The following is a 15,549-nucleotide window of genomic DNA, read 5'->3' on the forward strand; positions in this document are numbered from 1 at the left end:
TACGTTCCTGCTCATGGCATCCATCTCAGCAGCTGCGGGGAGTAAGGATTGAAGAAGAAAGTAAATTCCCCAGACTCCGTTTACTACTGCCTGACCCCACGCAGAGTCAGGGGACTTCTCTGGTAAGAGCACTCTGTGGGGTCTAAGTTTCTGGTTTCCCAGCTCCTCACATGGGTGCCTGTGCACAAGGTTATCACTACAGGGAGCTGACTCCGTGCTGGAAATGTGGCCATCTCAGTGTGTGCTTCAAAAGGCAGCACAACAGAGACAGATACCGGTGAGGAATCTGATCCCAGACCCACAAGTGCAAAGTCTGCATCCCTGCACCAGCATGCCTGAGAAATCAGCTGCAGCTTCACAGCTCAACTTCTGCTGCACAGCTTAACATGTCACCTCCTTCCTCTGCACCCCAGCTGTGGGTACACCCGTCTCCAAGGTCCTTGCACTGGAGCAGCATTGGCAAGTGCTGCAACGGGCATTGCAGAGGAGACTGTCCTACAGCACCCCAGCAGATAGTGCCCTGTTAACACCTATACCCCACAGTTCCCTCTCTCATAACGCTGTATGTGCTCCGGTAGTCCTTATACAACCCCCACCACCCCACCCCCCATTAGGGCACAGCAAGGGCCAGGGGCTCCCAAAGGTCCAGGAAGCCAGAAGAGACACCACAGCTATGGGGCAGTCTTACCGGCAAGGACCCCATTCCTCTGCTCCAAATCGTGGCAGATGCAGAGGTAGTAGAAATGTTCAACCAGGAGTCCAGACAGACCATCAGGGAAGTTCCCCACAATGAGACAGGTCTAAAATCAAGCCAGAAAATCAGCCTGCAGTTCAGGATCAGTGAGAGGCACCTGGTCATCTTTCAGCAGGTCTACAGTGATAAAGCAGATCAAGTTGGGAAATCAGTCCATGGGTTAAGGTCAGGAGACCAACGCTCCTCAAAACAACTTAGCAGTGACTGATGCCCCTGGCAGAGCTTAATGGATCCCCAGGGCCTGTGGCTCCAGGGGAGGCTGGTCAGGGTCATTAAAGCCTGTTAGTGCCCTGACACCCTATTTAGCTCCTGGCCCTTCATCATAGCCCCCAGCTTGGCAGGGTGCTTTTGATAGCTTATCTGGCCCTACTCACCCATCACTGGGAGTGGGTGCTCAGGATGGGTGCTGGGGTGAGCAGAGGTGGCTGCTGCAGGTCATTAAGGACTCTGTGGAGGCTGCTCTAGGAATACCTGGGGGAGTTGATATCTTTACAGACCTTTCTCAAACCAACTATCAAACTACTGCTGTGGGCTTCATGGCACTGCTCTATGAAAAAGCCTTGTCCATACGAAGCAGCAGCCCCCACTGGAGCAGGGAGCACCAAGGCAGACCCTGCCCCCATCCTTGCCAGGGCACTGGGGACTCTTTACCTGCCTCAGTATGGCTGAAAGGAGCAGAGACTCTGCAGCCTCTGCTGCCTTCTCTCCCAGGAGCAGGAGGGCAGACCCCTTGGCCTCTCTTACACCCAGGTGCAAGCCCCATCTTACCCCCCAACCACGCACCATGAAATCATTTGTCCCCAGTGCCCCTACAAACAACGCCCAGACTGTGGATGCTGCCACAGGGCATCACATTGCTCACGATTTGCTCGGCTTTGTGCTATCTAGATGCAAAGCAGATGGGAGGTCTAATTGCAGCTGCTGGGCCCATTGAACCCCCCCCAAGACTAAATCCCCCTTGTTTTGTGGATGAGGTAAGTGACTGTCTGCTCCCAGTGCCCTGCTATGGTAACGGGCTTTCCTGGAAAGTCTAATTGCTGTACCTTTCCAGCAGTGAGCAAGCAGCAGGTCTCCTGCAGCCAGCATGATCCCTTCCCCGAACAGCACCTGTGCCTGAGCCCCATGCTTGGGTCAGCAGCGATGCTACATGGGTCAGTCACATAGATGAGAAAATCCCTTGTGCATTGCCAGGTTACTGGCTGCATCACCCTCTCAGCAAGACACTGCTGTCACCCAGGGTGTCCCCAGGGGCTCCCCAATAACCCACCTGGAGCTAGGTTGGGCTGCTGGGGCTCTTTCATCCCATACTTTCAGGAGTCAAACGGTGCTGAAAGCCTCTGGCTGCAAACCCAGCACCTGCCTGGGGGAGGGTGATCACCTACATGCCAGCTGGGTGTCAGTAGAGCGGTGCTCTGTCTAGGAGAGCCACGCAGGGCAGTGGGGGGCCAGGACCGAGCACCCCTGGCCAAACGTCTCCCTAACTCTTCTCCTGACATGTTGGGTGCTGCAGCACGGTGCCTGTCATCCTTTCAGTTGTGGCTGCATTTCAACAGCATCGAATTGCTGGTAATGAGCCGTATCTCTCTACAAGCTGAGAGCCTTTGAGATCAAAGATGCTCTTATACAAACCAAAATATGATCACTGGCCTTTAAAGGCCAGAATAAGCTTCTGAGGGGAAAAAATTCAATTTTCTGTAGATCTAATTTGAAACCATTGTAATACTCATTAAGATGGACAGACCCGGGCAGATTGTGGAGGCTGGAAGACAGGGAGGGGAAAAAAGAAGTTATTATTGACAATTTAGTTTAGGTCTTTATTCTACCCAGAGCTCTCTACTTCTGGCCAGCAGCTTTGAGTAATGCTATTGTTAGCACCAGAACTGTAATTCTAATGTCCTTTTTATAACTGGCTTAAAAAAAAAAATCCTGAAGGACTTGACTGAATTTGAAGTAATGGAATTTATAGTGATAAAAAGAGATCTGAAGACTGAGAAGCCTGCAAGCTCCCATGCTGTCACTCCCTATCACGGGGTGGTTGTGATGCTCACCTACGCGGTGTGTCCTCCTCTGCAGTGCCTTCCTGGGGTGCTCGGTGGTGGGAGATGAAGGAAGGGACACAGTGGGTGTCTGGTCCTTGTGCCAGAGCCACTTGTCCATCTGCTCGGTCACAGCCCCGGGGACAACTGTCCTGAGGGGTAATGCACCCCTTGGTAGCACCCAGCTCCATGCGTCCAGCTGAGCGGTGGGATGGGTATGGCGAAGAGCCCAAAGCGGGATTATTTGCCACTATCCATGATGGCTTATGTGGAAATGCCAAATTTGGTAAAGGTGAACACATCCATCCAGAGGGCGCAGGGTGGTCCTGGGGGGCAGGTAGGCACGGTCAGCGCCTGAAAAAAAAAAAAAAGAAAAAAAGGGAGCTTCTCTTGAAGAGCTTCCTGGCCTCGTCCCCACAACCCTTTCTTAGGAACACGGCTCTCGCCGGCCGCCCCGCGGAGCCCGGGTAGAGGGGCAGCTCGCTGCGGTTCGGGCTGCGCCTGCGGAGGGCAGCAGGGACCCGCCGAGCGGCGGCGGAGCGCGGCAGCATCCTGCCCCCCCCGCCCCGCTCCGTCGGGAAAGCCTTCGGGAAAGCCCTGGGAAACGGTTTCCCACCTTGCAGCGGCCCCAGCAGCCCCGTCCGGGGGGTTCATTCCAGCTGGGGGGTCCCCGTGCCGCTCCCACCCATGGTGGTCCAGCAGGGAGCTCCAGGCGATGCTGAGCGCATCTCAGCTGGGCACTGTCCAACCCTTGGGTGGGGTTGGGGGCACCGCCCCCCCCCCCCCCCCCCCCCCCCCCCCCGGCCTCAAGCCTCAGCCTGAGGGCTGGCTCCATCACCAGTGCCTGCTCCGCTGGCTGAACCCAACAACCCACCTTCGACATCTGCAAACGCAGCAAAATTCTGAGAACATCTCTTGTGGGAACTTGCTGGTGTCCTTTCCCCTCTGCCGCAGGCCCTGTGGGTAGGAACCACTCCTGCTTTAGGAAATTAAAAAAACCCTGACATATAGTTTCTGGCCCATTTTGACCTCAAAGAGTACAAACAAGAAGATCTGTGTTGGCAAAAGATAGCATGAAACTGTCCAAGCACGCAACTGCTCCGCCGGTGGGACCAGCAAGCAGCATCCCCAGTGAACAGTGGCCAGGGCTGATCCCAGCTTGGGGAAAAGCCCCACCTGTGGCTGGGGGTGAGTCCCTGGGTCTCCCTGGAGCCTCCTGTCCTCACCTGAAGAGGACAGTCCTCTGTCAGAGGGGAATCGCAGGGTGAGAGCCAGGAACAGGTACAAAGTGTTCAGCTGTACCACAGTGCTGTGTCTGACCAAAGACATTTGCATGTTGGCAATGCAAATTCACGTGATTCCCCAAATTTAGCGAGGGCTGTACAGCACAGTATGATGAAAGCTGAAGTACTTTAAGCCACTGGTACAGTCAGGGAAACAAACATGAATCTTTCTGTTCCAGATTTAGCTCTTTATTGATTTTCCAGCTGCATCCATCAGTCACTGTCCCAGTGCTCAAATTACCCATTAAAGACATCATAGAAATGAGAAGAAAACAAGACAGCCTTGTGGTTTGATGAAAAACATTAAACATCCCAAACAGCAATTTCTGGAAAGAAAATTTATGCTTCTTAGGGTGGGGACCGGATTACATTTATGCTTGAGCAGCTCAGAGACACTGCGGGCTCCTGGCTGCTTGTGGTTCGGGGCATGGCCACCTCCCTCCCCAGCTCCTGCTACTCCCACTCCCTGCAGCACCGTGACCTACAGGAGGGACTCAGGGTCCTCTATTTTGGCTTGTCAACTGCATTAGATTAAAAAATACATAAAACCAGTTTCATAATCCTCATGACTGCACTGGAACGAACATGACATCCCCTGTCCATTCATGCTGTTGCTTCCCCTTGCCTACAGATAACCCTTCTGTTGGTGACTGCCACCATGGGACATGACCTGCCTGTTCAGGGTGTCACTGGGACCAGAGCTGTCCCCATGCTTCCATCCAGCTCCTCCCCACAGCGGCAGCATGGAGGGACCCCAAGAGCCTGGCTGTTGGAGATGCGTTTGACACCCCATCTACAGGGGAGCATCCTATGTCACGGTTTGACTTTGAACAAAATCTACAACCCCCACCTTGTAGAGAGATTCCCACCCAAAGACCTGCACCACATCCCTCTGATGCAGCAAGGCATCGCCTGGGGTGCAGCACGGGGGTGTCCCAGGCTCCCCTCTCTCACCCAAAGATGTACCTGCAGGGGAGCTGCTGCTCACTGTGCCCAGCGCTGTGCAGCCTTTGCTGACTCAGCAGCACACACCCTGTGTAAACGCCCGCCAGCTGCTGCCCCAGCCACTGTTTGCTCATTCGGCCACTCTGTTTGCCTTTCGGGGGATCACGATGGAAGGAGATGATGGCCTTTCGGCTGCCGGCAAATGGGGCAAGGTAGCCCCAGGCACCTGTCCCAAGGATCCTCCAGCATCTCAGCTCCTCCAGCCCCTGTGCAGGCTGCTCAGTAGCTGCAATTCATCAGCAAGACCCAAATTAAATCCTCCACAGAGCTCTAGGAGCTACAGAAAAATGCACTGGCTGCCGCATAACTTGGCTGCCACGCAGCCAGGAAAATTATTTATTATCATTTCCTTGCAACACAGATATGGAAAAAAAGCACCCGCCCTCCCCAGGTGCAAACAGCAGCAGCTGCAGCTTCCATGTAGGGATCTATGTACATCACAGTGTAAAGTCCATCAGGAAAAAAATTCAATCCAAGTTTTAAAAAAAACTCCCCATGAACAATCTAAAACCAGGAACCAGAAAAAAAAGTGGTTGAGAAAATAGGTTGGGCACCTCCCTCTTACTATAAAATATATATATATTTCTAAGGCGACGTTTCACAAAACCAGAAGCGAGGTTCCTAAAGAGTCTGAGCTTGCAGCCGAGGACACCGCACAGGCACAAATCCCACGTGAGAAGCTAGTGTGGAAATGAAAACCTCCACCCACCCCGCAGCCTCAGGGGTCAGCATAGTCCTTGGTCTCCACCCCGGTCTCATTGAGCACCGTCGTCCTCATGATGGCCTCGGTGACCGCGTAGGGGTCGCAGTTGGCCGCCGGCCGCCGATCCTCAAAGTAGCCGTAGCCATCTTGTCCGACCTGACGTGGGATGCGGATGCTGGCACCTCTGTTGGCCACACCGGCAGAGAACTCGAAGATGTTGGATGTCTCGTGGTGGCCGGTGAGCCGCCGGGAGTTGTCCCTGCCGCCTCGCGGGTCGTAGACGCAGATGTGGTAGTCATGCCGCTTGCTCAGCTTCTCAATGGCAGCTTCAATGTATCTGTGGGAGAGGAGAATGGGGTGGGGTTTGTCAGTAGGTCCATTTGCAGGGGGGGTCCCATGGCCAGGAAGGCTGTCACCCCTTCCTTCTGTCCAGGGATGAGGACAGCCCAAGGGACACTCTCATATGACCAGCTGTTTTTAAAATAAAATGAGCTGGGACAGCCTCAGCCCTGACTGGCACAGGTACAGAGACACATGCACTATGGGGACCTGCCACATGGCCAAGGACACCCCAAAACTCGTGGGTACCTCCCAGGCAACTCCCCCAGCACTCACTTGAGACCCCCTTCCCTCCGCATCTCCTCGGTGCTGTAGTTGGTGTGACACCCGGCGCCGTTCCAGTTGCCAGTCATGGGTTTGGGGTCCAGAGTAGCCACAACCCCAAAGTCCTCGCAGACACGGTGGAGAATGAACCGAGCCATCCAGAGGTGATCGCCCATCTCAATGCCTTCGCACGGTCCCACCTGGAATTCCCACTGGAAGGGGCAAGCAGATGCGCTGGTGAGGGTGGGCAGGTTTGTGCCTCCCCAGCCATCACATCCCTGCCACCACCTCCAGCAAGGGCTGCCAGCCTGGGCGACGGCTGAGCTTTACCCCTTGGGAATCAGCAACAGGGATGGGGAGTATGAAGTTAAGCAACAGGACAGCTTTGGCACACAAAAGAAATGGGAATAAACCGCTCATGACTAAACTGAGCAAATCAGAGGGGTTTTAATCAAAATGGAGGGAAATAAGCACCACGCCTGCCTTCCAGGCTGGGGCTGGGGCTGCTGGCATGCAGGATCCCCAACCCACACTGCAAACAGGGCAGGGGACTAACGAGGAGCCTGTTAGCCTTTCCCGGTGCTGCTCCCTCCCCAGCTGGAGCCAGGGTTGCGCCACCCACGGTGACTAAGCAGAGGGTGACACATTTACGGCTGCTGGCATGGCCTGGCCTGGCCTGGCCGAGCCCAGGATGCAGAAGGCAGCCAAGAAGGACCCTGAAAAAGTCAGGGCAAACAGCAGGGTTGTTAAAAGTCCTGCCTCAGCTACACTGCAGATAAGCCCCCCACTTATCGCTGCCACATCAGCAGCAGGAGAGTCAGCGACTCACAGGCTGCAGGGCCAAATTACCATCGGCCAGTCTGGCCACCCACTAATGCAATCAGGGACTCCCTCCAGCTGACTCCTAAATAAATCCAAGCCTCCCAGCTCCCAGGATAGAGGAGCAGGATGCAGACACCCACTGCTCCACATGCTGCTCCCGCAGCCCATCCTGGCTCATGCTGTCCCCTACATCCCCCCTCTGAGGAAGAAGGGAAGTGCAGGGGAGCACCCAGCTCTGCACAGGCTGCCAGGACTCAGGCAGAGCTCTGCAAGGAGCTCACCTGCAGTTTGGCTCAGCTGCGGTTTCGCTTGCCTGCCCCAAAAAGCAAGGATTTGCACGCCAGGGTGGGTTAGGAGAAAAAAAATCAAACTTGTACATTTTCATCCTAGCAGTGCACCTGCTCCCACCTAGACAAAACTGATGTGGGGAGTGGATTTAGCATCCCAGCAGAGCTGGGAGTTGCTGGGTTATTCCAGCCTCACGATAACTCATATCCATCACTGGAAGCAGGAGCTGCATGGTGCCATCCACACGTACCTGGGAAGGCATCACCTCTGCATTGGTGCCACAGATCTTCACCCCCGCGTAGAGACATGCCTTGTAGTGGGACTCCACAATATCACGCCCGTACACCTTATCTGCTCCAACCCCACAGTAATAGGGGCCTGGAAAGGAAAGAGGAGTCACCACCATGTAAAACTTTTGGGAGCAACAGCAGTGCAGCGAAATCCCACCACTCCCAGGTACCAGCCGTCATCTGCAGTGGATTTGTGGGGAGTAAATGGTGTTGCCCTCCACAATGCATGGAGCCACCGACCCCTTCTCCAGGATCAGCAGCATGAGCAGCTCATCTGTGCAACCTCAGCCTTATCTAGGCAAGTAAACAGGACTTGCAATGCATCAACTGGGAGGTGGCCAGGAGATAACAAAAGCTTGGCTCAGTTTGCCCCCGGCACCTTGCTGACCCTCTGAGCCCATCAAGTGTCCAAGATGGTTCTGACAACAGCCGGCATTGTTCATGGCTGGAAAATGCAGCTCCCTGTCGTTGTATATGGCTCTTCCTCATTCAAGTAGGTCAGACAAAGATCTGGGGGAAGATCTTTGCCTGGGGGAAGGGAGATGTTGAAAGCAGCCAGTCCCCACAAAAGACTGATTAAGTCAGGTTGGGAAACCCCTGGCCCTCTCCCAGGAGGCAACTGAGGCGCTGGGGCTTGCTTGCTGCTGCATGAGGGCAAGATGTGCCAGCCCTTTCCCAAACAGCCACAGGGAGGAGGTTTTCCTAGCCGAGATCTCCAGCCCTTGCCAAACAAGTCATGCAGCTGAGTTGTTTGTGCAACTGGGGTCCGGCAGGAGCGGCACTGCTGGCCGGCTCACGTGAGCCACGGGCCACCCGGCACTCTGGGCAAACAGCTCCTGACTTCGTGCTGGCTCTTGCCGGGTGTCAGCCGTGACGGGAAAGCTGTGCCTGAGGTTAGGGACAGGATGCCTGCTGCTGGGCAGTGCTCCCACGCAGGCAGGTGGGAGCCGAGGGGGGCATTTGGGTTGGGGAAGGGAGGGAGGACTTACCCTGCGGGCCGGGGAAGCCGTTGTCAGGCCAGCCGTAGGGGTGGCCATTGATGCCCAGCAGCGTGTACTCCTGCTCCATCCCAAACCAGGGGTGGCTGTCCTTAACCAAGTCCATGACTTTCTTGCACGTGTGTCTCAGGTTGGTCTCTGGGAGCAGAGAGGTCTGGGTTAGACCTACGCCATGGGCAGGCACCCACCACACTGCTCCATCCCACTCAGAGGTTGAGACTCCACCACTGCCAAGTGCTTCCCACAAAAGCCTCAAGGAAACTGGTGAGTGAATCCCCCCTCCCTGCAACACTCCTTGCTCACAGGTTTCCTCCTCACAGAGACAGCCCATCACTACAGCATCAGGCCACAGACCAAGAGGGCTTAATTAGCCTACTCTCCAAAACACTGCCAATGGTCCAGGAACATCCTCCTCTTAGACACTGAGAGACCAGGAGCCATACTGCAGCCCTGTCCTACTGGCCTCAGGTAGATCTGGGAACAGGCACCGTACATCTCCCATCACGACTTCACACCCATCCTCTTTCTACCAGCTTAATTATCCTTATCTTTCTCCAACTCTATGGTTTTGGTTAGCACCCAGGCTGGCTGGCCCTGCCTTGGTCCTTCGTGGTGCTCAGGGCAACCAGGGCTTTGCCAGGGAGACACAGATACCAGATACCAGAGAACCATCCTGACATGGGACAACATGCCAGGCAAGGGGAACGAGAGCTTGGATTGAAACAGCAGGGGAAAAGAAGGCTGAAAAACTGTTGCTGCAGAGACAGGCAGTCTCCAGGCTGCAATTCTGCCTTTAAATAACAATAACATACCCCAGAGCAGCTACGATATACGCCCAGAGCATGGGGCTGGAGAAGAGTGGTGACATCTCCCTAGCACTGATGGGAGAAGGGGGGAAGGCAATTCCCCCCCAGAGCCCAAACAGCACCTTAACACCCACAGAGACCCACTGTGGGAAGAGCTGGAGGGTGCACCCCCCTCATCTGCAGGGCTCAGGGCTGAGCTCTCTGCCCCGGCTCCAGCCCCAGGAGCTCTCTTGCCAAATTGCTCCGACAGAGGAGCTGCCGGGCAGCAATCTCAACCCAGATGCTTCCCCCGTGGCCAAAAGGCATGACCCCATTTGAAAAGGAGCCAGCCCTGTCTTTCACCATAGCTGCCCACAGCCTCTCCATTCCCAGGCAGATGTGTGCATCATCCCGCAGATAATCTCCCTTCCCCCACACACCCAGTGGGGACACTGGCCCCGCTTTACTGGTAAATAACCGGCTATTTGCCGGCAAATAACCCCTCTGGGAGCCCCTCGGCATGTCCCTGCAAACCGGCTTCCCTTCCTCCAACTCAGGCTTTATCAGACAGACAGAACATTACCGGGACTGCAGGCTTCTGCCTGTGTGATAAGACCAAGAGGCAGCACGCTCTGGGGATGCTTGGAAAAGGTCACTCCGAGCCACCCCATGCCACCCCAGCACCTTCTCCCTCCTTTTCTGCAGCTGCCCGTTAACAACGAGAATGGCCACGAACCCAGCACATTAAAACCCCTGCAGCTTCCAGCCCCCCACCCCCTAATCCCCCCGGGGGCTGGGTGCACTGGGGCTTAAAAGCCCGGTGACGCCTTGGGCATGCTGGAGCTGGTGAGCGCCCCGAGCTCCACATCTCGCTGCTCTTCTCACCCTGCGCTGCTAAAACAGGTTCCAGCAAACAACCGCCACCACCAGAGCTTGAATTTCAGAGCCTCAGGCCAAGTGCTCAGTGCTGAGAGCTGCTCCCCCATGCCAGCGGTCCAGAACGAGCAGCCCCCTGGAGAGATGCCACCCTAAATAATAAGTGGGTGACCCTTGGGAGCTGGGGGTGCTCGCTGGAGGTGCTCACCTGCAGGTTTCCTATTGTACTTCAGCACCTCACAGAGCACCAGCTTGTTGGGGTCCAGGCAAAAAGGGTCCCTGAACATGCGGACAGGCACCAGGAACATGTCGCTGTTGGAGCCCTCTGCCTGCGCCGTGCTGGAGCCATCGAAATTCCACTCCGGGACATCTGTGATACAGGAGGGGGACAGAGGTGGGAGCAACTTTGGGAAAAGGTATCTCACATATGGATTGTGCCAAGTGCTGGAGGCTTAGACCCGGGATGGAGAGCCCAGAGGGCACAGAGTGCCGTGGGATGACAGCCTCAAAGGATTTCTTGCACAACCCTGGAGCCCCGCAGTGCTCACCAAGCATCAGTGTGTTCACCCCCCCAGTACCACTGGGGCAGGATCAGCCCTGCCACTTCACCTCCCTCCAGCAAACCCCATCCGGATGCCGACATGCCTCCATGCCTGTTTGCCCGGTGGAAAGGGGTGAGGATCTCATCCTCCCCTTCCACCCAGCACTAATGACAGAGATTGCAGGTTAAGCAAACCGCAGAGACACAGGCCGGATATTTACCCTGTTGCTTGGTATCACCCCACGAGATAACTGCAGCGGGTATCACCAGCACCACGCAACCAGCAAGAGCAAGTGCCAACTTCCACTGTCCAAAGCACCCCACAGCTCTTCCCTGGTGATGCTCAGGGCCCTCCACCACCCACCCCCCTCACCCAGGGGGATAAGCAGCAGTGTTACCTTCAATGTTCTTGGGTTCCTTATCAAGGGTCCTGCTTTTGCAGCGCACACCCTCGCCGCTGCCATCGATCCAGACGTAGGTGACCTGCACCAACCCATCCTGGGGCAGCCTCATGTACTGCTCCCGCACCAGTTTGTTCAGCCTGGAGCTGTGCGACACCGACATGGTGATGGCCCTGCGAGAGCGTGCCAGGTGAGTGTGGCATCAGCCCCAGCCCATATTCCCCCTTCCCATTTATTTTAAAAAGCAACATCATCCCCCCACCCTTCCAAAATAAGTCACCCTCTAACCTCCCCCCCGGTTGTCCCCTTCCCAAGCCGAGTGTCCCCTCGCGGGGCTCGAACCAGCGATCCCGTCGCTCACCGGCCCCAGCGCTGCCCGCGCCCGCGCCCGCCGGGCTTTATAGGCGGCCGCCGGCGCGGGGAGGCTCCGCCCCGAGGCGGGCACGATCCCGCCCCACCCCCCGGTACCGAGTGAAAGCGCTCAGCACGATTTTTCTTTCTTACTTATTAAAATATTACTTATTAAAAACAACAACTTTCATATTGTTAAAATATCACTTTGTGAATAAATAACAAGTTACAGGCTGATTAACTAGTTATTTATTAAAAAAGAACAAGCATTACTCATTGAAAATATTATTTACCCCCTGGCTGCATGTGCCCTCCCCCCGGCTCTGTTTTAGTAGGGATGCCCGGAGCGGGTGCTGTGCCCCCCAGCCCTGCCGGGGTGCAGAGCCCAGGGGTGCGCTCCCCCCGGGCACCCCCAGCCTGGCTGGGACAATGCCATGCCTGGGGACAGAGCAGGGTGTGCCTGGCTGGCCCTGGGGACAGGGGCAACCAGATCTGGCGATGGGGGCAACCAGGTGCCTGGCAGCCCAACCACCACCCCTGTGCCCCCCATCCTGCCCTGGGCACCCCACGGAGGCAGGGCTGCCTTTGCTTTCCAGGGAAAACACCGAAATCACCCGCTCCAGCCCCTCGCATCTATAAATCCTTGAGCTCAAGTACAATTTCCTTTACACTTTTAAACACCAGAGTGTAGCTAAGCACCTTCAAAACCCCAAACTACCCACACACAGCCATGGCTCTGATCTGGTTTATGGGCACCTAAAAAAAAAATCTAAGCCAACAGGTGTGAATTTCAGTCGGTTATTTCCATATAGCAGCAATTTCCAGCTACTGAGCTGAACCCAAATCTCAATTAGATTCATTAAAAGGGCTGCTGCCTTTTCTGTTTATGGAAAATAATACTGCGTTACAGAGTTCACATTTGTTAGAGCAGACAGATCCAAAACGTGCCAGCGCAAACAGCCGGCGCCTCTCCAGTGTTATCTCAAATATTCCGGTATATTTTTTTTTCTGGGAGGAGGGTAGGATTTCAAACAAACCCCCAGCAAACCCAGCCAGGTGAGCTCACCGTGACTCTCCAACCTCTGTTTTTAAGCAGTTTTTCAATGTTAGAAGAGGAGAAAAGGCTTTAAAGCATGATGGGGCTCCAAGGCAGTTTGGGGTTTTGCTAATTCCCCCAGTCTTTAAGGCAGACAAATGCTTGCGGCTGCATGACTCACCCCCAGGAATGTTTTTTCTGTTAAACAGTAAAACATTTGCGCCAAAGCAGCTAAAAAAAATCCCTTAACAGTTGTTGCCCTCACCGAGGACACCTCCTCGCTGGCACAGACCCACAAACTGCCCCCCATCACATCTCCTCACCAGGCACCGACTCCGGACCCTCAGCTCTGTCGTTCTTCTGAAGGTGTTTTGGTCTGGCAGGCAGATAAAGAGCCGAGAAGGAATCTGAAAGCATCTGCGATTGCACGAGAACCAGGAAATGAGATTGGCAGAGAGGGAAGCAAAACTTAATTACCAATTTTGGTCCCAGATGGTGACATCAGTGGCTGCAGGCAGCCCAGACGTCACCCACCCCACTGCCCATGGGCACTGCCTCCAGCAGAGCTTGTGCAAAGGAGGTTGGCACCCAGGGATGTGCCTGAGGTTCTGCGGAGCAGCAGCAGTGGCAGAGCCACGTGAGCCTCCCCTGTGTCACTCATGTCCTTGATGCTGCCCAGGTGACGTGCAGGGTCTCCTGAAGCTGAAACTGGGGCGCATCTCAAAAGCGGCCACCTCCCTTTCTGGGGTATTTTAGGGCCACTTCCACAAATGTTGTTGCAAAGCTCAGCATTTCCTCATTCCTGTTTGGAAATCATCCTAAGCAGGGCGGCAGTGCAGGAGGAAACGTACCCCTGGGTGTGCAACCCAGCAGCAGCATTTCCTGGAGGCATTGCAACATGCAGCCAAGCCAGCACGAGTGAGAGAGGCGTCAGTGGCTTGGCCGGGTCCCTCAGCCCTGTGAACCCATCTCCATCCTGCTTGGGGAGCTGGAGCCCATGGGACCAGCCTCAGGGCTGGCAAAGCAGGAGCTGATGCTGAGCTTTCACGAAAAGCAAGGAGGATGGAGATGGACCTGCATCCCTTGGGAAGTATCCCCAGCCCAGGGAGAGGTGAGCCACCTTTCCAGAGCCCGATGCGTTGCATCCTTCATGGCAGACTGCAGGACCAGCAACCAGTGTGTTCACGTGAGATGCCATGGTTCAGCCAAGACCCCACACCTCCCCGAGTCAGCTGTGTGTGGGAGAACCTTGTTTTATCCCCAAAGAAAGCCCCAGCTTCCCTCTTGGATATGCCATGCCCAGCTGCTTGGAAACACCCCAAAGCATGAGTGGACTCCAAACCATGGAGGAACAAAGCAAAGTTCAGGCTGTGCTAATGCTCACTAGTAATCTGGACTGGGGAGCAGAGCTCCTCTTTGAACAGCTGGAACCACTGAGCACCAAAATACCCAAATGGGGAAGACAGAATAAACACCGATAATCCCTCACCTGGTCAAAGCCCACCCAGCCCCAGGAGGGCAAACACCATGTGTTTATGGCTGTTTGGGGGCAGTAGGGATGACACCAACCTGAAGGCGCATGGCCACGGTCCCACCTCTGCCCAAACACTGCAACAGAAGCAGCTCAATTGATGCCGAATTATTTCATGTCAAAAGGGATTTTAGGAAGCAGAAAAAAGTATTTCTGCCATACGGTGTAGGGCACCTGATTATTCAGTTTTTCTTGGGATCAAGTCTTACCTCACCACAGTCTAATTTCAGCCATTTCTACGGCATCAACTCTACATTACTCTAATAATGCCAAACGCAATTCACACCTGGATCCTTACCTCTCCTGAACAATATTTTATGCCCCAAGCAAACCCACACTCTTTGCAATCAGTGGGTTCCTGCCTGCTCCCCTCTGCACCAGGTACAGTAAATATTAACCACCACGAGGCACCCGACTCAGGGAATCAGTGACTGGCCCAAGGTCAGGTGGCCGGAGGGGCTGGAGGCAGGAAGGGAGCAGGGTTGACCTTGTGGAAGTAAAAGGTCACAGATCAAATCTCCAAGGGACTTTGCTGAAGACCATTCAGAGCTGTGGCATGGCACAGAAGCGTTTCTTGAGACAAAGGACAGCAGGAAGAGAAGCTGATTCCACCTTGTTGCTACAGACGAACCATCGCCTCTGCCGCTGTGGTTGAGATGCCATCCCGGTACCCACAGGGATAGCCTGGCATCTGCAGGCGATGTTGTGGGACACGGTGGGGCTGTTCTCTTTCCCAACACCTTTTTTTGGGTGATGGCCATCGAGCTGCAGCCAGCGAAGCCCGGAGAGGTCTCCTGCGGAACGCTGGCCGAGGCCTAAATATTTTCTGTTTTTATCTCTCTGACTTTGAGACTTTATCAGCCCAAGTGTTTTTCAGCCTTGCCAAAATACACCGAAGATATTATTTAAGCCTTTGCTTTAACAGTAGCAATAAAAGCCTTAGCAAGTTTTCCAAGTTGAAAAACGTCAGTAACACAATATGCTTTACCAAGAAGGAGTTAAACATGGACTGACTTACCTCCTGGCATGACTTTTAACCCCTTCACCACAGCTACAAGCTGGTGCTACAGCAGGGCAGGGGATTGGGGCTGGGGACCCTGCAGCCTTGGCTGTCAGACCCCTCCCCATGGCTGCCCAGAAGGGATCGTCCCTGGGCACAGCTGAAAGCAGAGTACTGGGATGGAGAGTTTGGGTTTTACTCTAAATTATCCTCCAGGATTCAAGCTGCTGCTCAGAACTGAGGGGG

The 15,549-nt window shown here is 54.8% G+C and overlaps 1 protein-coding gene across 2 annotated transcripts; it reads right to left on the minus strand.

Annotated features, from left to right (window-relative positions):
- Nucleotides 1–4,246: 4,246 nt before the first annotated feature.
- On the minus strand, nucleotides 4,247–13,404 carry LOC119153777 (glutamine synthetase). 2 transcript variants are annotated; one of them, XM_037400623.1, is made up of 7 exons: nucleotides 13,250–13,404; nucleotides 11,383–11,558; nucleotides 10,652–10,813; nucleotides 8,774–8,920; nucleotides 7,745–7,872; nucleotides 6,397–6,596; nucleotides 4,247–6,118 (listed from the first exon to the last, which is right to left on the minus strand). In XM_037400623.1, exons 2-7 carry the CDS (start codon nucleotides 11,546–11,548, stop codon nucleotides 5,797–5,799), a joined length of 1,125 nt encoding a protein of 374 aa, XP_037256520.1. In that variant the 5' UTR covers nucleotides 11,549–11,558; nucleotides 13,250–13,404; the 3' UTR covers nucleotides 4,247–5,796. The 2 variants fall into 2 exon arrangements, with proteins under 2 accessions (XP_037256520.1, XP_037256519.1); XM_037400622.1 differs by lacking the exon at nucleotides 13,250–13,404 and adding an exon at nucleotides 13,096–13,237.
- Between the last annotated feature and the right edge of the window lie 2,145 nt (nucleotides 13,405–15,549).

Source organism: Falco rusticolus, chromosome 9, assembly GCF_015220075.1.
Source record: "Falco rusticolus isolate bFalRus1 chromosome 9, bFalRus1.pri, whole genome shotgun sequence".
Lineage (NCBI taxonomy): Eukaryota > Metazoa > Chordata > Aves > Falconiformes > Falconidae > Falco > Falco rusticolus.